The 25,750-nt window shown below is 46.7% G+C and overlaps 1 protein-coding gene across 1 annotated transcript; it reads left to right on the forward strand.

Annotated features, from left to right (window-relative positions):
• The first annotated feature begins 13,455 nt into the window (after positions 1–13,455).
• LOC145337519 (putative G-protein coupled receptor 139) lies at positions 13,456–25,327 on the forward strand. Its single transcript, XM_080182308.1, has 3 exons — positions 13,456–13,636; positions 18,904–19,808; positions 25,241–25,327. Exons 1-3 carry the CDS (start codon positions 13,456–13,458, stop codon positions 25,325–25,327), a joined length of 1,173 nt encoding a protein of 390 aa, XP_080038434.1.
• Positions 25,328–25,750: the final 423 nt, after the last annotated feature.

Below are 25,750 nucleotides of genomic sequence, written 5' to 3' on the forward strand. Positions count from 1 at the left end.
GCACAAATCTGTGTAGCACAATTGATCAATAACTTCAAATTGAGTATAAATGAAACGATGAAGCTCTTTCGAAGGAGAGAAGTGAGACAAAGACTCGTGAGGACCATAAAGTCCCAGTTCTATTGTATAAGTATTGTATCAATATGAATTTTGTATTGGGTGAAATCAATAATGCTCATACAAATGTCCATCAATCATTGACACAATCACTATGGATACTCTCGTCATCACCACCCCTAACATTATGTTAAATATATAATTTTATTAAAATTCTTCAACATTTTTAATTTGATTTGATTTTTTATTGTCACATCTATTAGTGTTTTGTGAAAGTATTGTTTCTTGTATGCTGTAGAGACAAAGCATCCCCTAACGGATGTCAGGGGTAGGTTCTTTACCCAGCGGGTGGTGAGGGATTGGAATGCCCTGCCTGCTGCAGTTGTAAATGCGTCTAGTTTGGGGGCGTTTAAGAGATCTCTGGATAGGTTTATGGACGAAAAGGGATTGGTATAGGCTAGTGGGTCATTGTTTTTGTAACTGGTCGGCGCAACATCGTGGGCCGAAGGGCCTGTTCTGCGCTGTAATGTTCTATGTTCTATGTTCTATGTTCTAATAGAGAAGGAAAGGACAGGGTGCAGAGTGTAGTGTTACAGTAACAGCTAGGGTGCAGAGAAAGCTCAACATAATGTGAGGTGGGTGTATTCAAAAGTCTGATGGTAGCAGGTAAGAAGCTGTTCTTGAGTCGGTTGGTGCGTGACCTCCGACTTTTTATCTTTTTCCTGATGGAGGAAAGTGGAAGAGAGAATATCCAGGGTGCATGGGGTCCTTCATTTACCCGATCTGTTTCTGCTGATCCTGACTGGTAGTCTGCCTCAAATATTCTGCCTCAAAATCAAATAAGTCAGTTTCATGTTGAGCGCACACTGTTGAGTCTTGATGTTATCTCAAACACAATTAGTTCCTTTTGAAGGACTCTCCCGCTCCCCTGAATTCTCCATCCTCACCCCCAACAACAAGTGTGAGGAGCTGATCGAGTTTCTTTATCACTAAGATCGAGACAGTCCCATCAGACGTCACTCCTGCTCCCTTACCTTCCACTAGCCCACATGGATAAAATGTCTGGAAAAATCCCATTTGTCTGAAGCCATATCTTTCTCCAGTTTCTCTCCTATCTCCTCTCCTCCCCTTTCAGTTCACTTGTCCACGAGACACCTCACTTGCTCCATTGACTCTATTTTCATTAACACCCAACCTCCTCATGTTCACTGATACAGTTGACAGTTGCCTCACCTGAATTCCTGTCCCTTTCACACAGAAATCTACACTCATCATCTCACCCCCAAAACTAAAACCATTACCCATATCATCCTTGCAAAATACTGCCCTATCTCTGCCATCAGTCTAATGTCCACACTGTTCAAGATGCAGCACCCATGCAAACACTAACATTCTCAATGTGGAGAGAGTGGGATATGTTTGGGGGCAGGATGTCCCAGTTCCTCATGCTGGGATTCTCAGTGTGAACAGGGTGGGGTATGTTTAGGGACAGGACGTCCCCAGTTCTCCATCTTTAAAAGGATGGGTAGGAAAGTAGCTGGGCAGATTGGCACCGCTCACTGACAGCACTGCAGTACCTGGTAACCATCCTCCCTGATCAGTTTATATTTCTGAATAAAGTTTCAAAGTTGTTGATACTGGAGTCTTGAGCCTGTGAAGTTGCAGTGATAATGAATGTCCTGGGGATATGAGTGTGAATCCCCCAGCCCCAACACAGGGGAAGTGACCATCCAACTCCAGATTTCCCAGCACTAAATGCTGCCAGTAATCAGTTATGATGTGGAGATGCCGGCGTTGGACTGGGGTAAACACAATAAGAAGTCTCACAACACCAGATTAAAGTCCAACAGGTTTATCTGGTAGCAAAAGCCACGAGCTTTCGGAGCGCTGCCCCTTCAGCAGGTGAGTGCATATAAAAGGGCATATAAAGACACCAACTAAACTTACAAAATAATGATTGGAATGCACAATCCTCCATATACACTGGATCTGCTCAGATGAAAAGGATTGAAACAGACACCTCCAGATGCTGAAAGATGCCCTCACAAGAACAGGATATGGTGCTCAATTCATCGATTGACAGTTCTGACTCGCCACAGTGAAAAATCGCACCAACCTCCTCAGAAGAGAAGCATGGGACATGGTGGACAGAGTACCCTTCGTCGTCCCGTACTTGCCCGGAGCAGAGAAACAATGACATCTTCCCCGGAGCCTTCAACATGTCATTGATGAAGATGAACATCTCACCAAGGCCATCCCCACATCCCCACTTCTTGCCTTCACAAAACCGCACAACCACAAACAGATCATTGTCCGCAGCAAACTACCCAGCCTTCAGGAGAATAGTGACCACGACACCACACGATCCTGCCACAGCAACCTCTGTAAGACATGCCGGATCATTGATATGGATGCCATCACCTCACGTGAGAACACCATCCAGCAGGTACACGGTACATATTCTTGCAACTCAACCAACATTGTCTATCTGACATGCTCCAGGAAAGGATGTCCCGAACATGTAATATTGGGGAGAACATGCAGACGCTACGACAACAGATGAATGAACACCGCTCAACAATCACCAGGCAAGGTGTTCCCTTCCTGTTGGGGAGCACTTCAGCTGTCAGGGCATTCGGCCTCTGATCTTTGGGTAAGCATTCTCCAAGACGGCCTTCACGTCATACGACAGCACTGAGTCACCGAACAGAGACCGATAGCCAAGTTCCCACACACATGAGGACAGCCTCAACCGCTATCTTGGGTTCATGTCGCACTATCTGTAACTCCCATGACTTGCCTGAGCTTGCAAAATCTCACTTACTCTCCTGTCTGGAGACAATACACATCTCTTTAACCTGTGCTTAATGCTATCTCCACTCACATTGTTGGCACCTTTAAGACTTGAAATAGCAGGTTAGTTGTAAAGAATCACATTCTAATCAGTAATCTGTAAACTGTCTGTGTAATTATATGCTCTGTCTGAGGCCAGAACTCTCCATTCACCTGACCAAGGGGCAAACCCTGAAAGCTTGTGAGTTTACTATCAAATAAATTGGTTGGACTAAAACTTGGTGTTGTCAGGCTGCTTACTGGTTGATTGACAGCAGCTCCGGAAGTGGGAGGAGAGGGGGCGGAGCTGGAGGACTGATCGGGAGCGGCTGGTCCTCCATCAAATCAGAGTGAATGAGGGGCGGGGCTGGGATTGGAGCATGCGCAGTGTGAGGAACGGCGATGGGATGAGGGCGATGTGATGTCCAGTCGGTGACTGGGCGGAATGGCGTCTCGGGGTGGAGCGATAGATCTGATGGGTGGGTGGAGAGGATTCAGGTGCTGTAAAGTAGAAACTCAGGAAAAAAAAAGTCCCCGGCTCCCCGTCTGTACCCAGCGGAGCCCAGTCCCGTTCCCCGTTTCTGCCCCGAGTTCGCGGCGGCCAGGTTTCCACCGGGGCTGTGCGCATGCGCCGCGGCCGCCATCTTTATGAAGGGCAATGTGAGGAGAGCGCATGCCCAGTGCCATCTTTGCCTTTGTTTGACCAAAGGGCAGAGGTTAAAGGTGAAGAGTTTTTTCAGAGGGCATGTGAGGGATGAATGTTTTGCAGACTGTGTTGGAAATCTGGAACTCGCTGTCTGAGTGGCTGTTGGAGACAGGGACTCTCTCATTTAAGGAGCATCTGGACAGATACATCATAGACAAGGTATATTTGAATTGATTTATTGTTCTCATATATATTAGCATACAGTGAAAAGTATTGTTTCTTGTGCACTGTACAGACAAAGCATACCGTTTGTAGAGAAGGAAAGGAGAGAGTTTAGAATGTAGTGTTACGGTCACAGCTAGGGTGCAGAGAAAGATCAACTAAATGCGAGGTAGGTCCATTCAAAAATCTAACAGCTGCAGGGAAGAAGCTGTTCTTGAATCAATCGGTGTGTGACCTCAGACTTTTGTAGCTTTTTCCTGAAGGAAAAGCTGGAAGAGAGAATGTCCGGGGTGCGTTGAGTACTTAATTATGCTTGCTGCTTTGCTGCGGCAGTGGGAAGTTAGTCTGAGTCGATGGATGGGAGGCTGGTTTTCGTGATGGGCTGGGCTATATTAACAACCTTTTGTATTTCTTTGCAGTCTTGGGAAGAGCAGGAGTCATAGCAAGCTGTGATAAAATTAGATAGAATGCTTTCTGTGGTGCATCTGTAAAAGTTGGTGAGACTTGGTGGCAAGTCAAATTTTCTTAGTCTTCTGAGAAAGTAGATACGTTGGTGGGCTTTTTTAATTATAGTGTTGGCACAGGGGGACGAGGATAGGTTGTTGATGATCTATACACCTAAAAACTTGAAGCTGTCAATCCTTTCATCGTCCAAGTGGAAGTAAATTGATTGGAGTCATTTGGTATTGAGGGGATTGCGGAGGAGGGGCGGGGGGGCGGCGGGGAGCGCGGAGGAGGGGCGGGGGGGCGGCGGGGAGCGCGGAGGAGGGGCGGGGGGGCGGCGGGGAGCGCGGAGGAGGGGCGGGGGGGCGGCGGGGAGCGCGGAGGAGGGGCGGGGGGGCGGCGGGGAGCGCGGAGGAGGGGCGGGGGGGCTGCGGGGAGCGCGGAGGAGGGGCGGGGGGGCTGCGGGGAGCAATAGCTTGAGGGGGGAGGGGGCGAGGAATTGAGGGGTTCTGAAGGGAATGGGTTGCGGGGTGAATGGTTGCAGGGTCGGAGGGCAGGGAGTTGTGGAGAGAGCAGGCAAGGGAAGGAGCAAATTGCTGCAGGGGGAGGGGTCGAGGGATTTCTGGGAGCGAGAGATTGTGGGGGGTGGGGGCGACCTGTTGTGGGGGAAAACGGGGAGGGGCACAGGGTTGTGGGATGAGAGGGGGTGTGGTGAGGGGGTGAGGAGTTGAGAGGGTTGCGGGGAAGGGCATGAGGAGTTGTGGAGGTGAGGGATTGCTATGGGCACAATGTTGTAGTTGCGAAGGTGTTTCGGGGTAAGGGACCATGGGTTGCAGGGGGAGAAGGTGAACAGCGCTGGCGGGGTTGGTAGGGGATGAGAGGTTGTAGCGGAAGAGGTTGCGGGGAAGGGGATGAGGAATTGTGGGGTGGGCGTGGTGGGGCTAGGGGGCAAGGAGGAGGGAAGGGGGGATGGGGCAAATCCTCACATTGATGGGTTCTGGAAACTCCCTTTACAGGGGATTAGAAGGAGGCATCTACAGGCACACAACTCAAACCAAGACTAATGTTTGTCTTTTGAATTAGACACGAATGGGCCCGAATCAAACATACTGTCTGTCTCTGTCAGAACTAACCCCCCCCTGCCCTCTGACGACCATATCCCTCTATTCCCATCCTATTCATGTATTTGTCAAGAATCCCCTTAAAACTCACTATCATATCCACTTCCACTACATCCCCCGGCAGTGAGTTCCAGACACCCCACACCTGAGCTCACATGGCTCGTTCCCTTCAAGGAATGCCCCAACATATGTAACATTCCTCCTGTAAATCATAGCAACCCCGCCCCCCCCCCCCCACCCTCCTGGACAGCAATAGCATTTGAAACAATTTACAAACAATTGTACATGTTTCTCTATTTACTTCATACGGGCTTGGTGCAGAATCCACAGCATATTAACAATATAATACAGCCCGGAGATCATTCATCGCCCTTAAGTCCATTTCACATAGACCTTATCAGTGGGAACAACAGTCCCTTGGGGGTTGATGTCTGGGGACTGGAGCCAGTTTTAAGATCCTTTCTGGTGAGTGAGGTCTGAATGAACCCACCAGTATTTGATCCTCTTACCGCTTGTTGTCAATAACCAATGGAGGATATCAGGCCTCCCTGGCCTCCCACGTAGTAGAACAGAGGGTACAGAAGGTGGCAGGAATCTAACCTCAGGCAGAACAAAACATATGACAAGTATGCAAAGGGAGATGGTCAATGCAGGACTGAGTGCATTGTACCTAATTGTGCACAGTATATGGAATAAGCTAAATGAGCTTGTTGCACACGTCGAAATTGGCCAGTATGATGTTGCTGGCATCACACAGACGTGGATGCAAGGGGATCAGGGCTGGGATCTAAATATCCAAAGATATGTGTCCTATCGAAAGGACAGACAGATGGGCAAAGGGGGTGGGGTTGCATTGTCCGTAAGGAATGAAGTTGAATGTGCAGCAAGAAGTGATGTAGGATCAGAATGCATCGAATCTCTGAGGATAGAGTTGAGGAATCACAAAAGTAAAAAGAGCCTGATGCGGGTTATGTACAGCCTGGCATGATGTGGAGCAGAAAATAGATCAGGAGATAGAAAAGGCATATAAAAAAGGCAATATTACAATAAACATGGGGGAACTTCAATATGCACTTGTATGGGAAAATCAGGTTCCAAGGAAAGAAATTTGTGGAATGTCGAAGAGATTGTTTCTCTTTTTGGAGCATCTTGTGACAGACCCTGTCTGTCACAAGAGGGCATGATGTGGGTATGCCGGCGTTGGACTGGCGTAAACACAGTAAAAAGTCTGACAACACCAGGTTTTAGTCCAACCTATTTATTTGATAATATACTCGCAAGCTTTCGAGGGGTTGGTAACCCCTCGAAAGCTTGCGAGTATATTATCAAATAAATAGGTTGGACTAAAACCTGGTGTTGTCAGACTTTTTACTGTGTCACAAGAGGGAGCAGGAGAGCCAGAGGAAGAGGGTATAGAAAGGGAGAAAGAGGGAGATGTCGAGAGACAATAAGAGACACAGAACAACATACAGGCAGAGAGACAGAGAGAAAGAGACAGAGAGAGATAAGAACATAATACAGAGAAAGAGATACACAGAAAAACAGAAAGCGACAGAGAGATTTATTTAATGACTTTTATGATAACCATCAGTTGGACCTATTGGAATATGAATTCCCTGACTGACCCAATTAATGCTATCCAATCCGGGAGGTCTGCAGACTAATGGTGTATCTAAGTTACTGGAAATCTGGGTCTGTATACTCAGGATGTGTGTATGATGGACTGATGGTTTTATCACTAGACTATTAATACAGAAACTCAGCTAATGTTTTGGGCACACGGGTTCCAATCTCATCACGGCAGATGGTGGGATTAAAATAATTATATCTGGAATTCAGAATCCACTGGTGACCAGAAAACTATTGTCGATTTTTGGGGAAAAGAAAATCTGGTTCACCAATGTCCCATGGAAGGAAATCTGTCGCCCTTACATGATCAGGACACTTAATTGCCCTCTCAGCAAGGGCAACTGGGGATGGGCAATAAATGCTGGCTGGCCAGAACACCCAAGTCTCAAGAATGAATAAACAATACTTTGACTGGGAAATTTTAAATAAGCTGTAAACTGTTTCTCACAAGCTGGATAAATACCCAATCCCACAGATTGAGGACGACAATTCAAAGCTGGCAGTTGGAATCTTGTTTCCAATTGTGAACTTATTGACCTGCACTTAAACTAACAGCTAGTTGAGGATTCCCAGCGATATTCAACAGCTCACACTCAGAAGAAGTTTAACATTTATAAAGTGTCAAATGTAGGTTTACACTAACACTGCAATGAAATTACTGTAAACATTGTCTAGTCATCACACTCTGATGCTTTTTTGGGTACACTGAGGGAGAACTGAGCATTGGCAATGCATCTAACAAGCAAGTCTCCCAGACTGTGGGAGGAAACTGCAGCAACCAGAGGAAACCCATGCAGATACAGCGAGAATGTGCAGACTCCGCACAGACAATGACCCAAGCCAGGAATTGAACCCAGGTCTCTGGCTTTATCAGGCAGCCGTGCTAACCACTGTGACGCCTTATCTACGGTGATAGTTTGGACAAGGAAATTCCAGAAGTACCTGCATGATGGTGCAGCCCATAACATTGGCCCAAATCCAGCTGTGGGCTTTCTGAGTGTCTGCCAACTATTATCAGTTGGAACACCCTCCAGGAGGCCGAACCATGAAGGCAGATGCCTTGAGTTGACTACGATTAACAGACAGTTGTACCCCCAATGGAAGAGATGGTAACCATGACCCTTTATTTGAAATTCTCTGAATGGCTGCCAACCCAGTCCTCAATAATTTGAAGCAGCTAGTGCTGATGCGGGTGTCCAAACGGCCGTTCCAGACTGAATTGTACACATATTGTAGTGGCAGAGAGCAGCTAACTGCGGAAGGTGGCACACTGCCATGGATTTCAAGAGTGTCGTCCTGAGCCAGGTTCACTATCCCATCCTGGCTGAAACTTACCACGGCCGCCCAGGAGTGACAGACTTAAAATCCTCTCAGTTGCCATGTCTGGTGGCCAGGTATGGATACAGATATTTGCAGAGGTGGGTCAGTATTGGTGATATCAACAAGGGGAACTATAACCAGTCACTACTCTTTGCACTTGCAAATAGCCAGGACGGCCACAGACGCGGCAGTACGTGGAAAGTGCCAGTCCGTTCATGGAGTCAACATTCCTGCTAATGGGAGGTGCAGATTCAGAATGGATCCTGTAACTGGATCAGTTAATCAAAGAAGAAATAAGTCTCACAACGCCAGCTTAAAGTCCAAAAAGTTTATTCGCAGCAAACGCCACAAGCTTTTGGAACAGGCTGTCCATTCGTCAAGTGAGTGGGAGTTCTGAGCAGGAGGAACCGAATGGAGAATTGAAACTTCAGAAAAGGTTTCCAAGATAGTCAGCCCTCGGCGGTTACTCAGACCTAGATGGGAAGGGGTTCCATAGCTTCAAACAGGTTCATGCATGAATATAAACTTCCAAACTGGGCCTGTTAAATCTGCCCACAGAGTGCAAGCTACAAAGAGTGAAACTCTGAGAGTTGGGGTAAGTGTGGGAGTTTAGGGAAGTGGCTGGAGATGTTTTGCTCTGTCTTGTGTCGCTTACTGCCTTCCCATCAGGTCCAGTGTGAGCAGGTGTCGGCCAGACATTAAATGTTCAGAAAATGTTGTGGGACCAATGGAAGCAGCTGATTGGTGAGTCAGTCCTCGGAAGGAACACTGAGGGAATTTTCTGAGCAGCTCCTTGCTGATGTCATAGCATCAGGAAAGATCCCGATATTTTTAATGCATTGGGAACCTAGGCTTGAATGTCAACATGGTAGCTGGTGAAATTCATACTCAATAAAAAATATCTGGAATGAAAAATCTGCTGATGACCATAAAATTATTGCTGATTGTTGAGAAAACTCACCTGGTTCACTCATATCATTTAGGGAAGGAAATCTGCCGTCCTTGCCTGGTCTGGCCTACATGTGGCTCCACAGTCACAGCAATGTGTTTAACTCCCAACCGCTCTCCAACATCAACTCGGGATGGGCAATAAATGCTGGCTATCCTGAGAGCTCTGTTTCCCAAAAATGAATGAAAGAAATGTCCTTGGCCCATCATTACAGGTTCAAGCAGGTTTAGATCTTTGCTGGTGGGATACTTTCTGTGAAGTTTATTGAGAACATAGCTTAAAGTAGAAAATTACAACAAGATTACAAACATATAAAAAGTAGATAAAATACAGAGGCAGGTCCAGGTAATGTGTTGTACTTGCATGATGTGGGAGCTTGCGGTCCCATTTGTGTTTGCTTGTGTACACATCTGTAGGAAATGTTGGTTGCTCGAGGAAGACCAATTCAGATTTGATGAGGTAGAGTCTGAGCTTTGAACGCTGTGGCACACTAGGGAGCGGAGAGTTAGCGAGACACTGTGTTTCAGGAGGTGCTCACATCCCAAAGAATAACTACATCACATTTGGTGAGTGATCAGGGACAGGAGAGTATGACTCCAAGCAAGTCTTGGTGAGGAACCCAGGAGGTAGTGTTGAAGGAGCATCAGCCCTTGGGCTTGTCTCAGTGTAGATGATGAATGAATGGTATTGTCACTCGACTATTAATCCAGAAAACTGTTTGGTTCACTAATGTCCTTTTAATGAATGAGACCTGCCGACCTTACCTGGTCTGGCCTACATGTGACACCAGAGCCACATCAATGTAGTTGACTCTCAATGCCCTCAAAGGGCAACTAGGGACATGCAATAAATGCTGGCCAGCCAGGGACACCCATGTCCTTCAAATGATGAACGAAACAGATGTGTGAGTTTTGCGGACGTGGATGAGGGCTGCAAGGAGGATGAGCAACTTAACCATAGCACTGTGGTTCAGGGAGCCATTCAAGAGGGAGGAGGAAAGGGAAAGGTTGTTGGAAATGGGGATAGTTTGACAGGAGGAATAGACACTTTCCTCTGTGGCCAGCATGGAGAGTCCCCAAGGCTGTGTTGCCTGACTGGTGCCCCGGTTCAGGACATCTTCTCTGTTGTTGCTGGGAAAAATGGAGCTGGAGGGGATTGATTCAGTTGTTGTGGTGCACGTTTCTGAATCCTTAACAGATTAAATCTGAAATTGGAGTCACAATTATTGGACTTGGATGGATTGCGTGGATTTCCAGGCATTCCTCTTTACTTCTTCCTCTTTGTCCTGTGTCTGCACCACTGTACCTTGGGCAGTTTGCTCGTCAACCTGACAGCCCTCGTTCTTGTCCACACTGGGAGCAAGAACCTCAAACCTGTTGTGCAGTTTGAGAGGCCGAGGCCTTTGGGTACCCCCCTCCTTCCTCCCCACACCCCCCTCCTTCCTCTCACCCTTCCTCCCCACTTCCCCCTCCTTCCCCTCACCCTTCCTCCCCACGCCCCTTCCCTTCCTTCCTCTCACCCTTCCTCCCCACTCGCCCCTCCTTCCTCTCCACTCCCCCCTCCTTCCTCTCACTCTTCTTCCCGAGTCCCCCCCTCCTTCCTCTCACCCTTCCTCCCCACTCCCCCCCCCTTCCTCTCTCCCTTCCTCCCCTCAGCAGCACCCTCTTGTTCCTGACCCTCAGAGTTAGCCAGTCTGGGGGGTGTGAATCTCTCTTGTACCCCATTTTCCAGGTTACACTCCCTCTCCCTGATGAGCCTCAGTGTCTGAAGCTCAGAGTTCAGCTCGTCTACTTTGAGCTGGAGCTCTTCAAGCAACCAGCACTTACTGCAGACACGGTCACTGGGAAGGACCTTGGGGTCCACCAGCTCCCACATCATACAGAAACAGCACATCACATGTCCCTCCATCACAGTCTCCCAGTGATTTACAAAGAACAAAGAACAACACAGCACGGGAAACAGGCCCTTCGGCCCAACGAGCCCGCGCCGCCGTCCCACTGTCTCAGTGTCCTATTCATGATTTTAGTCTACGCCTAACGTGCGAGGATCAGGGAGGTCCAATTTAGGGACAATTTAGTACCCAATCAATCAGCCTAAAAGCACATCTTTGGGGATGTGGGAGGAAACCGGAGCACCCGGAGGAAACCCACGCAACCACGGGGAGAACGTGCAAACTCCCACAGACACAGGCCCAAATCCATGTGTCCGCACAGCAACAGAGATAGTCTCTGAGCTGTCATGTTGCCCTCGAGATGGTCCAGTTTAAGCACACTAACGACATGAAGCAATAGGCAACTCCCGAAGCAACGTCCAAGAGCAGCCCACTACAACCTGCCGCATGCATGCCCCTTGCTGGACTTAAATGCCTGTGGAGACAAAAAATTCATTATTAAACAGGCAAAGACTGTAACATCCCTGAGGCAAAACGTATTCCCAAGCCTACAATGTTTAGTAAGGCCTACTATATCCCCCTATATGTAGCCCGCTCATGTGGCTGTCTAAGTGACTCTTAAACAACCCTAGCGTGCCTGCTTCCACCACCTTACTCGGCAGTGCATTCCACACCCCCACTACCCTTTGCGTGAAAAACTGCCCTCTAATATTTGTCTTATACCTAGCCCCCCTCACCCTAAGCTCGTGACCCCTCGTTCTATCCATTTCTAATAACGGAAAAAGCTTACCACCATTTACTCTATCTATCCCCTTCATAATCTTATAAACCTCTATTAGATCCCCCCTCAGCCGACGTCTCTCAAGGGAAAACAGCCCAAGTTCATTCAATCTTTCCTCGTAAGACAGCCCTTCCATACCAGGCAGCATCCTGGTAAATCTCTTCTGCACTCTCTCCAGGATCTCTACATCCTTCCGGTAGTACGGCGACCAGAACTGGACGCAGTACTCCAAGTGAGGCCTAACCAACGTTCTATACAACTGCAACATCAGACTACTACTCTTATATTCTATGCCTCTTCCTATGAAGGCTAACATACCATACGCAGTTAATTCTAAACACAGTTAAGAATTTAGACTAACCTTGCCCGTTTCTCCCAAGTCCTGTGATCCAAAGCCCTTACAGCTCACTCTGCTGCCCGCTCCCGACGCTGCCCGCTGTCTACAGCAATCCTCCTTTTATACTTTGCACGGTAAAAAAAAATCCCTTCCCACAAAGCCCCGAGGCCCACTTCCTGTCTAACTTTTAAAGCAGAATTACAGTTAAAAAGCCTGCGAAAATCTTTACAAAGGTAATTGCTTACCTTTACTCTGTGCAACCTTCACTCCGCTCGCACCAACGAGTGAGTGGACGATTGATGTTTCCTCTGAGGTTGTGCCCTCGGGCCCAAGTCTCTCCAACTATTGGAAACATCTTCCCCACATCCACTCTATCCAGGCCTTTCGTTATTCTGAAAGTTTCATTGATATCCCCTCCTCATCCTTTCAAACTCCATCGAGTACAGACCCAAAGTCCTCAGACACTCCTCATGTGTCAAGTCTTTTATTCACCAGGCCATTCTTGTGAACCTCCTCTGGACCCTCTCCAAGGCCAGCAGATCCTTCCTTAGATATGGGGCCAAAAAGGACCAAGAAAGAAAATTACAGCATAGGAACAGGCCCTTCGGCCCTCCAACCTTGCACCTACCGTGCTACCCGACTTCACTAAAACCCCCCCCCGAACCAAAAGTGCTGACAATATTCAGAATGTGGTCTGAACAAAGATTTACAAAACCTCAGCAGTACACCCCTGCTGTTGTATTCTATCTCTCTCGAAATGAAGCCGAGCAGAGGGACTCTGTTATATCGAATGAATATTGAGAGAGTTATGGTTTGACCCTTCATTGTTTCCAAATTTCCCTGACCATCAACACCCCATCTAGGCTGTAAATATTCTACTTTGGGTATAAAAAGTGTTGGATTGAACGGGGTGAAGTGAAGCTGTTTGTTTAGTGACTGTAATTGATGTGAGTCTCCATGGATCCGATTAGTCTGCCTGGAGGGTTTCCCTCTTCTATTAATAAGGGATTCTGTTCAATGTGTTGTCCCATTGAGACAGCGGGAGCGACAACTCCAAACTAACAGAGATCAGCAGCTGTGGAGAGAGAGGGAGGGAGAAGAGAGATCAGAATCTGGGAGCAGTGGATTGGAATCTCCCAGCGATGCATCTGAATCTGGGAACAATCAATTGGAATGTTACAACAATGGATCAGAATCTGGGAACAATCAATTGGAATGTTACAACAATGGATCAGAATCTGGGAACAATGGATTTTGATGTTCCAACCAAGGACAGGAGTTTATCATACTGGATTTCTTGGCTTACTGAAGATGGCTTATGGATAACATTATTTGGTCGGATTCGATATCTACTGCACGTGATTCAATGCTTTTACTATCCCCTCCTGGCTATTGTTGGTGTTCCGGGTAAGTCCCTGGCTGGAATTTTACCGGCCTGACCGCCAGGAAATTGGAGCAGGCGAGGGGTGGAGAATGGGAGGGTCTGTTAAACACGGGAAGGGTTTTGCAGCTTTGGGGAGAGTGAGGCTGTCAAGTCCCCTCCCCTGTGTCCAGTTTCTCTTGCTAGAAAGGCTGTTTAACTGTGTTGATTTCCCTGTCATTTACTGTACTCGGTTTGCTGCTCTTGTTTCTGTTGAATCTCTGTGTCCAGTTATTATTTCTTTCAGCCACTGACAATTGTCTCAGGGCCCATGGGCTGGGATGTCTTCTGTGTGCTGGGACTTTTCGTAGATATGTGACATCAAACACTATTCCTTCATGAGTAAAAGATTGAGACAGAATCCATTTTACCCTCGACATATAACATATAGCAGTTCACTGCTTATCATCCACCCAGTCAGCAGGCTGCAGAATCCATTTTTATTGTTTACAGCAAGATCTCACTTGTGTATCTGAATTGTGTATTTGCAACCCCGTAGGTTTGGTACATGGTTGGGAACACAGCTGCAAGTCATAGAAATCATAGAAACCCTACAGTACACAAAGAAGCCATTCGGCCCATCAAGTCTGCACCGACCACAATCCCACCCAGGCCCTACCCCCATATCCCTCCATATTTTACCCACTAATCCTCTAACCTATGGTTCTACTGTCAATTTAGCATGGCCAATCAACCTAACCCGCACACCTTTGGACTGTGGGAGGAAACCGGAGCACCCAGAGGAAACTCACGCAGACACTAGGAGACACATGACGCTGCAGCTCCTAAATTCAATCCCCCTACCAATAAACGCCAAGACACCGTATGCCTTCTTAACAACCCTATCGACTTGATTCCCAACTTTCAGGGATCTATGTACACATACACCGAGATCCCTCTGTTCATCCACACTACTCAGAGTCCTACCGTTAGCCCTATACTCCACACATCTGTTATTCCTGCCAAAGTGAATTACCTCACACTTTTCCACATTAAACTCCATCTGCCACCTCTCAGCCCAGCTCTGCAGCTTGTCCAAGTCCCCCTGTAAACTAAGACACCCTTCCTCACTATCTACCACACCTCCGACTTTGGTGTCATCAGCAAATTTACGAATCCACCCAGCTATACCCTCATCCAGATCATTTGTAAAAATTACAAACAGGGCATAGGTGAGGCCGCAGCTGGAGTACTGTGTGCAGTTTTGGTCGCCGTACTTACGCACGGATATTTTGGCCTTGGAGGGAGTGCAGAGGAGGTTTACTAGGCTGATGCCGGAGTTGAGGGGGTTCAGCTATGAGGAGAGGCTGAATAAACTAGGCTTGTACTTGTTAGAGTTTAGAAGAATGAGGGGAGATCTCATTGAGGCATATAAGATGATGAATGGGATGGATAGGATAGAGGTGGAGAGACTCTTCCCACTCAGAAAGGACAGTAGGACTAGGGGGCACAGCCTCAAGATAAAGGGGGGGGCGCGGTTTAGAACGGAGTTGAGGAGGAACTTCTTCACTCAAAGGGTGGTGAATCCCTGAAATTCTCTGCCCGTTGAGGTGGTGGGGGCTGCCTCGCTAAATATTTTTAAGACGCGGGTTGATGGGTTTCTGATAAGCGAGGGGATTAAGGGTTATGGGGAGAGGGCGGGAATGTGGAACTGAGCCACGACAGATCAGCCATGATCTTATTGAATGGCGGGGCAGGCTCGAGGGGCTAGATGGCCTACTCCTGCTCCTGTTTCTTATGTTCTTATGAATGTGCAAACTCCACACAGACAGTGACCTGAGCCGGGAATCGAACCCAGGACCATGGAGCTATGAAGCAGCAATGCTGACCACTGTGCTACTGAGCCACACCCCCCCAACTCCGAAATCTGCCTGTCAAAATGAAGACTTTTATGGGGATCGGGCCGGGTGGGATTGTGGTCGGTGCCTGTGAAAGTTCTGCTCATACCTCACGCATTCATGCCTAGACCACCATGTACTCTACAAACAGCAAGGGACCCAGCATCAATCCATGTGTAATCCCACTGGACACAGGCTTGCAGTCACAAAAGCAACATTCAACCATCACCCTCTGCCTCCTGCCACTCAGCCGATTTTGAATGTAATTTACCAAATTGCCCTCGATCCAATCGGCTATTACTTTCCTGTTCAGTCTCCCATGAGGGAATTCTTCTCTGCAGTCCATTTAGACTACATCGACTGCACTTCCCTCATCTACTTATGCAATCACCTCCTAAATATATTCAAGCAAATTGTAGACATGATCTCTACTTGACAAAGCCATGCTGACTATTATTCATCAACCCTTACCTCTCAAAGTGGAGATTAATTCTATCCCTCAGATTCATTTCCAATCATCATGATTTCCAATCATGGACATAGTGATGATGCCGTCTTGGGCGTGATCTTGGATGTCTCCAGGACACCTTGTAGGATGGCAGTAGAGCACAATGGTTAGCACAGCTGCCTCACAGCACCAGGGGTCCCGGGATTCCATCATCACCAGTGATGATTTTTTGTTTACTTTGAAACCAGCTCCATTCTCACACATTGCCTGTTGGGATTTCTCCTGTTACAAGAACGTGTCGTGTTTCTCTGGAAAGCATTCACTTTGAGCAGGTCCAGTTTCTCGCAGCTCCCCAGTGTCACATTGACCCTTGTAAATTTATCTCGATCACAGCAATCCTGTGCATGTCATCAATCTGCGTAAGTTCATTGGTAAGGCCAGGGCACATCGTGCTGATGTTCCAGCTTGAGATGTGAAAGACTGATTTGGTTTGGTTTGATTTAAATTGATTTGTCTTATTGTTGTCATATATATTCGTATACGGTGAAAAGGATTGTTTGTTGAGTGTTCTACAGACAAAGGATAGAGAATAAGAGATTGCAGAATGTAATGCAGTTATAGCTAGGGTGGAGGAAAAGATCAACTTAATGCCATATAGGTCCATTCAAATGCTTGCTGGCAGCAAGAAGAAGCTGTTGTTGAGTCATCAGCATGGTGGCACCATGGTTAGCACTCCTGTTTCATGTCTCCAGAGACCTGAGTTCGATTCCTACCTTGGATCAACATCTGTGTGGAATTTGCACATTCTCTGTGTGAGTTTCCTCCGGATGCTCCAATTTCCACCCATAGTCCGACATTTGGTTGATTGGCCATGCTAAATTACCAATTAGCATCCCGTGATACGTATGTTAGGGGGATTAGCAGGGGACACATGTGGGACTTCGGGGATTGGGCCTGACTAGGATTGTCGATGGATCAATTGCCCCCTTCTGCATTGTAGTTTTTCTCTGGATTGGTTGGCACATATCTTCACGCTTTTTTTTCTCAAATGGAACTAGTGGGACGAGTATGTATCAATGGTGCATTATTCCTTAATTCTGCTGGCTGTTTTTGCAAGGGAGCGAGAAGCTGAGACAGAGTTAATAAGTGGGAGGTTGATTTGAGTGATGGACTGGTCTGCATTCACCAAGTTTGAAGTTTGTTGCAGTCTGGGACAGAGCATGAGCCACACCAAGCTACAATATTATCAATGATTCATCTGTAAAAGTGAGTGAGAGTCGTAGCTGACCTGCCAAATGTCCTTAGACCTCTGAGAAGATAGAGGCGTTTGTGGGCTTTCTTAACTGTAGTGTCATCATGGAAGGACACAAAAAGTTACTGATGATCTGAACCCTAAAACCTGAAGCTCTAGACCATTTAAACTACAAACCATTGATGTAGATATTGGCATGTACTCCATGATACCTCCTGAAGTCGATTTGCTTTGTTGACATTGAGGAAAAGATGATTGTGGTCGCAACAGTTCACCAGATTCCCCAAATCTTCCCTGTTCTCAGTCTCATCATTGTTTGGGATCCGACCCACTATGTTGGGGTCATCAGAAAAGGTGTAAATTGAGTTGGAGTGGAATTTGGCCACACAATCATCGGCATATAAGGAATACAGTAAGGGGCTGAGGACACAGTCTTGCCGGGCACCACTGTTGAGGATGATTGTGGAAGAGGTGTTGCTGCCTCTCCTTATTTATTGCTATTTGTGAGTTAGAAGTTCAGGATCCAACTGCAGAGGCAGAAACCGAGTCCCAGGCCACGGATTTGGACGTGAGTTTAGTCGGAATAATGGTGTTGAACGTTGAGCTGTAGTCGATAAACATGAGTCTGTGTTACAGGGTTGACTGTCGGGACAGGGAGATGGCGTGTGTGGACCTGTTGAGGAGGTAGATGAACTGTAGTGGATCAAGGCAATCTAGGAGGCTGGAACTGATTCGTGCCATGACTAATCTATTGATGTCTTTCATATTATTGGATATCATTCCCACTGGATGATTGTCATTATAGCAGGCTTCGTGGTTTTACTTTGGTAACGGCCTTTGTTGAGTTTTTCTTACCAGGTGCACAGATTGTCAACCTTCCTGCCAAGAGAGGACTCACTGACCTTCACTGGTCCAGTAGACCACAGTGGGGCAGCAGCAAACCCACTGGGACTTATGGACGGTCACTCTTCACTGAACACTGAAGTTTTCTCAAACACTTGAAAGCAAACCCTGGCAGTTGTGCCCTGTGCCAACCGAGTGTGAAATTCCCATTTCTTCCTGTGTTGTACTAATTTGGCAACAATGCTGTGGTCTCCTCTCCAGGGTACAGCCCAGCGTAAATATAATAGAGATTCTGTGCTGTCAAGGCATCGGGATCTCCCCCTGTCAACTGTTAGTATGAGTCAGAGGCAAGGGTGAGCCAGCACTGTTTGGTACCAGTTCTGTTGCAGGGGTTGTCAGTAAGCTGTCTGACTGATTACCATCTACAGGGATTTCTGTCAGGGTTTACTCCCTCAGCCTTCTAACCCTCCAAATACCCGATAAGGTAGAAGGGCTATTTACATGTAGCTGAGTGAGGATCAGTGTTGTGAACTCCTCTGAAAACTCTCTCCCAAATGTATACCATTGTGTTGTCGCCATGGTGCAGCATGGTGACACTGTGGTTAGCACTGCTGACTCACAGCGTCCGGGACCTGGGTTCAATTCCTGGTTTGGGTCATTTATTGTGTGGAGTTTGGAGATTCTCCCTGTGTCTGTGTGGGTTTCTTCTGGATGCTCCTCTTCCCCTTCGACTCCAAAAGATGAGCTGGATTTTTAAAAAAAGTTATTTTGTATGTGTGGACATTGTTTTTATTTTCACCCATCCTCAGTCTAAATGGTCACATCTTCCTCTGAATGATGTCTAATTTTAATCTTAATCTTCCTTCCTAACAGTGAACATAATCACAATTGTGACACTGACAAACAGAAACTGTGGTCTGTCCAAATGTGTTACGAGTTACCTGGTGGCCATGTCGGTGGGGGATCTGCTGGTCGTTATCCTTGACCTTACATTGAGACACATTCCCATTGTTTATTGGGAACAGTTTTATTTTGTGGTGTTGGTTCCTGTGTGTAACATCCACGCCGTCCTGCTTTATGCAGCCACTGACTGTTCTGTCTGGTTCACCGTCACTTTCACCTTTGATCGATTTGTGGCCATTTGCTGCCCCAAGCTGAAAAGTAAATATTGCACTGAGAAATCAGCGTCTGTGGTCCTGGGAACAGTGACGGTGCTGAGCTGTTTAAAGAACATTTTCTGGTATTTTATGTTTTTAAATGGATATCGGCTGGTGAACAATCCCTGGTTTTGTGAGGTCTCATGGGATGTTGTGAAATCTCCGGTCTGGGGAATAATTGAGTTCCTCCACTTCATTTTAACACCGTGTGTCCCATTCGTCCTGATTCTGCTGCTGAATGCTTTCACTGTCAGACACATTTTAGTGAGCAGCAGAGCCCGCAGGAGACTCCGGTGTCACAACAGTGGTGAGAATCCCAGAGACCCAGAGATGGAGAGTCGAAGGAAATCCATCATTTTACTGTTTGTTATCTCAGCCAATTTCATGCTGTTATGGTCAATGTTAATGGTTTATTCAATATGGAGTCGGATGGAGTATTTGGGCTATAAGTCGGTATGGTTAGAAAGTTTTGTTCTGGAATTGGGTTTCATGCTGCAACTCTTGAGTTGTTGTACAAACACTGTCATTTACGCTGTGACACAGACTCTCTTCAGACAGCAGCTAATAATTCTGCTCAAATATCCCTTTACTGCAATTATTCATCTCATTACAGCCTCAGAAGTAAATGCAACTACAAGATCCCTGACTCTTCCTATTGGACATTCAAACTCTAAACAACAAACAGCCTCACAAAGACAGAAAGAGTAACAGATAGAGAGAGAGAGGGGCGGCAGTGAAAGCAAAAGTGAGAGTGATAGAGAGACAAAGATAGATAGAGGGAGGAAAGGGCACAAAGCCATGAAGAGAGACAGCATTTGAAATAGTTTTGAACAGATAGAGGGAAAGAAACAGACAGACAGAGAGAGACAAACAGAGATAAAGGACAGAGAGAGAGAGATTCTCTCAGAGTGAAAGAAATAGGGATAGAGGGGGAAATGGCAAGGCTGATGGACAGGGAATGAGAAAAGGGGACAGGACATACATGGGAAGATGTAATATGGAAGGAAAATTGTTCTCTGGAGCAGTGTGCTGGTGGCTGGGGAGTGTAAACATAGAACATAGAACATAGAGCATTACAGCGCAGAACAGGCCCTTCGGCCCACGATGTTGCGCCGACCAGTTTAAAAAAAAACAACAACAACAATGACCCACTAACCTAAACCAATCCCTTTTCGTCCATAAACCTGTCCACAGACCTCTTAAACGCCCCCAAACTAGGCGCATTTACAACTGCAGCAGGCAGGGCATTCCAATCCCTCACCACCCTCTGGGTAAAGAACCTACCCCTGACATCTGTCCTATAACTACCCCCCCTTAGTTTAAAGCCATGCCCCCTCGTGCTAGATTTTTCCATCAGAGGAAAAAGGCTATCACTATCCACCCTATCTAAACCTCTAATCATCTTATATGTTTCAATAAGATCCCCTCTTAGCCGCCTTCTTTCCAGTGAAAACAACCCCAAATCCCTCAGCCTCTCCTCATAGGATCTCCCCTCCATACCAGGAAACATCCTGGTAAACCTCCTCTGCACCCTCTCCAAAGCCTCCACATCCTTCCTGTAATGTGGGGACCAGAACTGCACACAATACTCCAAGTGCGGCCGCACCAGAGTTGTATACAGTTGCAACATAACGCTACGACTCCTAAATTCAATCCCCAACTGCGAGTGTTCTGTATTTATTTTTAAATTACATTGCTGGGTTGTGGGTTTTTTCCCTTTGTGCTTTCCATAGAGGGTCCGAGGCTCAAGGGCTGTTGGGAAGGGAGTGAGGGAGTATAAAAACAAGGCCACAGTAGATAGCGGGCAGCGTTGGGAGTGGGCATCAGAGTGAGGTGGGTGCTGAGTGAGTACTGCAAGGGCTTTGGCTCACAGGGCTTAGGCGAGACAGGGTTAGGCAAGGTGAGTTACTGGTCAAGTTTTTCAAAGTGTGTCCACAGGTCTGAGGGTAGTCAAATAAATGGCAGGGACCATGGGGAGACGTGTCAGCTGTGTAAGGTGCAAGATGTGGGAGTTCCTGGAGACGCAGCATCTTCGGCGAGTCCACATCTGCACCAAATGTCTGGAGTTGCAGCGTTTGAGGGCCCAGGTTAGGCAACTGGAGCTGAGGCTGGAGGATTTATTTTTAGTGAGGGAGAATGAGGCATGAATGAATAGGAACCAGATTCAAGAGGGGATCTCAGAGTCAAGGAGGGGGGATGGGTGGGTTACAGTTAGGAAGGGGAAAAAGAAGAGGAGTAATGTTCCAAAGGCTACGCCAGGGGTAGTCTCTCAAGGTAGCAGGGGTAAGGCACCAACTGAGGTGGAAAGGGCACGAGGGGAAGAGAAAAATGCCTCAGAGGGAAGGAAGGGGGCTGGATGTGAGATAGTGGTGGGGGACAGGAGGGTTAGAGGAATTGATAGGCGGTTCTGTGGGCAAAAGCGAGACTCCAGGATGGCGGTCTGCCTCCCTGGAGCTGGGGTACAGGATGTGTCAGAGAGGGTAGAGGAAGTCTTGAAGGGCAAAGGGACCCAGGCGGATGTAATTGTACATGTAGGAGAGAGGGACATAGGAAGGAAGAGTAGGGGGGAAATACGTTCGCAGTTCAGGGAGTTGGGGGCCAGGCTGAAGTGTAGGGCCTCCAGGGTGGCGATCTCTGGGCTGCTGCCAGTGCCCAGCAATAGCAGGGATAAGAATAATGAGATCCTGCAGCTGAATGCGTGGCTGAGGGATTGGTGCAGGACAGAAGGTTTTAGTTTTATTGACCATTGGGAAGTCTTTGCAAAGGAAGGGCACTTGTATAAGAGGGATAGGGAACACTTAAATGGGAAGGGGACACATATTTTAGCTGGGAGGTTGGCTGGAGTGTTTAGACAGGGTTTAAACTAGTATGGAGGGGGGGTGGGGAGGAGAGAGATAGCTCAGGCACTGGGAGTGAGTTGGATGTCAGGGTAAGTCTAGTTGATAGGGAAATCCCCCAGGAGAAGGAGGATCCGAGAGGGACTGAGGGTCTTTGTTGCATCTGTTTTAATGAGAGGAGTGTAACGGGAAAGTCAGATGAACTTAGAGCCTTGATGTTCGCGAGGAATTTAGATGTGGTGGCAGTGACAGAGACGTGGTTAAAGGAGGGGCATGACTGGCAGATAAATATTGCAGGGTATAAGTGTTTTAGGCGTGATAGGGGAGGGTTGAAAAGAGGAGGGGGAGTGGCACTCTTAGGGAATGGATCACAGCAGTGCGGAGGGAGGATAACATGGAGGGGTTGGAAATTGAGTCTTTGTGGGTGGAGTTGAGGAACAGGAAGGGGGCCATTACTATGCTAGGAGTGTACTATAGGCTGCCCGATAGCCCGCGGGCAGTGGAAGAGGGTATATGTAGGGACATTTTGGATAAGTGTAGGAAGAATAGGGTTGTTGTAGTGGGAGATTTTAATCTCCCTGGGGTGGATTGGAAGGTGCCGAGAGCTGGGGGGTCTGTTGGGAGGAATTTGTAAGATGTGTATTGGAAAGATCCTTGCAACAGTATGTAGATAGCCCGACTAGAGAGGGGGCGATACTGGATTTAGTTGTGGGAAATGAGCCGGGTCAGGTGGTTGAGGTTGCGGTAGGTGAACATGTGGCTAAAAGTGGCCACAACTCCATCTACTTTAGGATACGAATGGAAAAAGATGAGAGCTGTCCTAAGGGGAGGGTGCTAAATTGGGGGAAGGCTAGATACAGCCGGATTAGACAGGAACTTAGGGATACAGACTGGGATAGGCTGTTGGAAGGCAAGACCACGTTAGGCATGTGAGAGTCTTTCAAGGGAAAACTGCAAAAGGTGCAGGAGAGACATGTGCCGGTTAGGAGAAAGGATGGGAAAGGTAGGATTAGGGAACCGTGGATTAATAGAGATATAGAAGAATTGGTTAGGAAGGAACGAGAGGCGTATGTCAGGTCTAAGCAGCTGGGAACGGAGGGAGTGTTGGAGGAATACAGAGAGAGTAGGAGGGATCTCAAACGGGGAGTTAGGAGAGCAAAAAGGGGGCATGAGATGTATGTATCTCAATGTAATGAGAAAGTGGTAAATTCCTTATCTCAATGACTTCAGCAAGTTGGAAGAAATCCACAATGGGTTCCAAAGTTTCTCTGAATACCTTCGAGCAGTGAATGCCGTTTGGCTGATATTCTGCCAATGTGTGTATCTCAGTGAAATGAGAAAGTGGTAAATTACTTATCTCGATGCGTTCAACAAATTGGAGAAAAACACAATAAGTTCCAAAGTTTCTCTGAATACTTTCGAGCACTTAATGCCATTTGGCTGTTATTCTACCAATGTGTGTATCTCAATTAAATGAGAAAGTTGTGAAGTGTTTGTCTCAGTGAGTTCAGCAAGTTGGAGGAAATTCACAGTAGGTTCCAAATTTTCTCTGAATACCTTCGAGCAGTGAATACCATTTGGCTGATATTCTGCCAATGTGTGTATCTCAATGAAATGAGAAAGTGGTAAATTACATATCTCGATGCGTTCAGCAAATTGGAGAAAAACACAATAAGTTGCAAAGTTTCTCTGAATACCTTCGAGCACTGAATGCCATTTGGCTGATATTCTGCCAATGTGTGTATCGCAATGAAATGAGAAAGTCGTGAAGTGTTTGTCTCGTGAGTTCAGCAAGTTGGAGGAAATTCACAGTAGGTTCCAAAGTTTCTCTTAATACCGTCGGGCTGTAAATGCCATTTGGCTGATATTCTGCCAATGTGTGTCTCTCAACGGAATGAGAAAGTGGTAAAGTGCTCATCTCGATGAGATCAGCAAGTTGGAGGAAATCCTGAATAGCTTCCAAAAGTTTCTCTGAATACTTTCGAGCAGTGAATGCCATTTGGCTTACATTTTGCCAATGTATGTATCTCAATGTAATGAGAAAGTGGTAAATTCCTTATCTCAATGAGTTCAGCAAGTTTGAGGAAATCCACAATAGGTTCCAAAGTTTCTCTGAATACCTTCGAGCAGTGAATGCCATTTGGCTGATATTCTGCCAATGTGTGTATCTCAATGAAATAAGGAAGTGGCAAAGTGCTTATCTCGATGAGTTCAGCAAGATGGAGGAAATCCACATTAGGTTCCAAAGTTTCTCTGAATACCTTCGTGCAATGATCACTCTTCGACTGATTTGTGAGAAAGTGTGTATCTCACTGGGATTATCAATTTGAGTGCGTGCACATTCAGTTCTAATGTTCTCTTTTAGCAATTGAAGATTTCTCGACAGTGCACTGACATAGCGGCAAAGAGCTCATCTCGACGAGTTGAAGAAATTTCAGGAAACCGACATTAGTTCCACAGTTTCTCTCAATGCCATCAAGCAATGTTCGCTATTTGACTGATATTTTGCACATATGTCGATCACAATGCGATGAGCGTTTTGAGGCAATCCACGTTTGGTTGCTTCAGTTTTTCTGGCAACAATTGAATATGTTTCGGCACTGAACCGATAGTGTGGCAAAGTGCTTATCTCGATGAGTTCAGCAAGATGAAGGAAATCCACAATAGGTTCCAAAGTTTCTCTGAATACCTTCGAGCACTGAATGCCATTTGGCTGATATTCTGCCAATGTGTGTATCTCAATGAAATGAGAAAGTGGTAAAGTGCTTATCTCGATGAGTTCAGCAAGTTGGAGGACCTCCACAATAGCTTCCAAAGTTCCTCTGAATACCTTCAAGCAGTGAATGCCATTTGGCTGATATTCTGCCAATGTATCTATCTCAATGAAATGTGGAAGTGGTTAAGTGTTTATCTCGATCAGTTCAGCAAGTTGGAAGAAATCCACTATAGGTACCAAAGTTTCTCTGAATACCTTCGAGCAGTGAATGCCATTTGGCTGATATTCTGCCAAAGTGTGTATCTCAATGAAATGAGAAAGTGATAAAGTGCTTATCTCGATGAGTTCAGCAAGTTGCAGCAAATCCACAATAGTTTCCAAAGTTTCTCTGAATACCTTTGTGCAATGATCACTCTTCGACTGATTTGTGAGAAAGTGTGTATCTCACTGGGATTAACAATTTGAGTGCGTGCACACTCAGCTCTAATGTTCTCTTTTAGCAATTGAAGATTTCTCGACAGTGCACTGACATAGCGGCAAAGAGCTCATCTCGACGAGTTGAAGAAATTTCAGGAAACCGACATTAGTTCCACAGTTTCTCTCAATGCCATCAAGCCATGTTCGGAATTTGACTGATATTTTGCACGTATATCGATCGCAATGCGATGAGCGTTTTGAGGCAACCCACGTTTGGTTGCTACAGTTTCTCTGACAACAATTGAATATGTTTCAGCACTGAACTGATAGTGTGGCAAAGTGCTTATCTCGATGAGTTCAGCAAGATTGAAGAAATCCACAATCAGTTCCAAAGTTTGTCTGAATACCTTCGAGCAGTGAATGCCATTTGGCTGATATTCTGCCAATGTGTGTATCTCAATGAATTGCGATAGCGGTAAAGTGCTCTTCTCGATGAGTTCTGCAAGTTGGCGGAAATCCACAATAGGTTCCAAAGTTTCTCTGAATACCTTCGAGCAGTGAATGGCATTTGGCTGATATTCTGCCAATGTGTG

This window comes from Carcharhinus amblyrhynchos, unplaced genomic scaffold (genome assembly GCF_965287045.1).
Source record: "Carcharhinus amblyrhynchos unplaced genomic scaffold, sCarAmb.v2.hapA scaffold_51, whole genome shotgun sequence".
In the NCBI taxonomy this organism is placed as follows: Eukaryota; Metazoa; Chordata; class Chondrichthyes; order Carcharhiniformes; family Carcharhinidae; genus Carcharhinus; species Carcharhinus amblyrhynchos.

What these genes read in the sequence shown, in the direction of transcription:
- LOC145337519 (XM_080182308.1), top strand. Translation starts at nt 13,456, where the DNA reads ATGGATCAGAATCTGGGAACAATGGATTTTGATGTTCCAACCAAGGAC. An exon ending in GGCTATTGTTGGTGTTCCGG is followed by an intron (nt 13,637 to 18,903) that starts GTAAGTCCCTGG and finishes CCTTCCTAACAG; the next exon opens with TGAACATAATCACAATTGTG. An exon ending in ATCTCATTACAGCCTCAGAA is followed by an intron (nt 19,809 to 25,240) that starts GTAAATGCAACT and finishes GTTCTCTTTTAG; the next exon opens with CAATTGAAGATTTCTCGACA.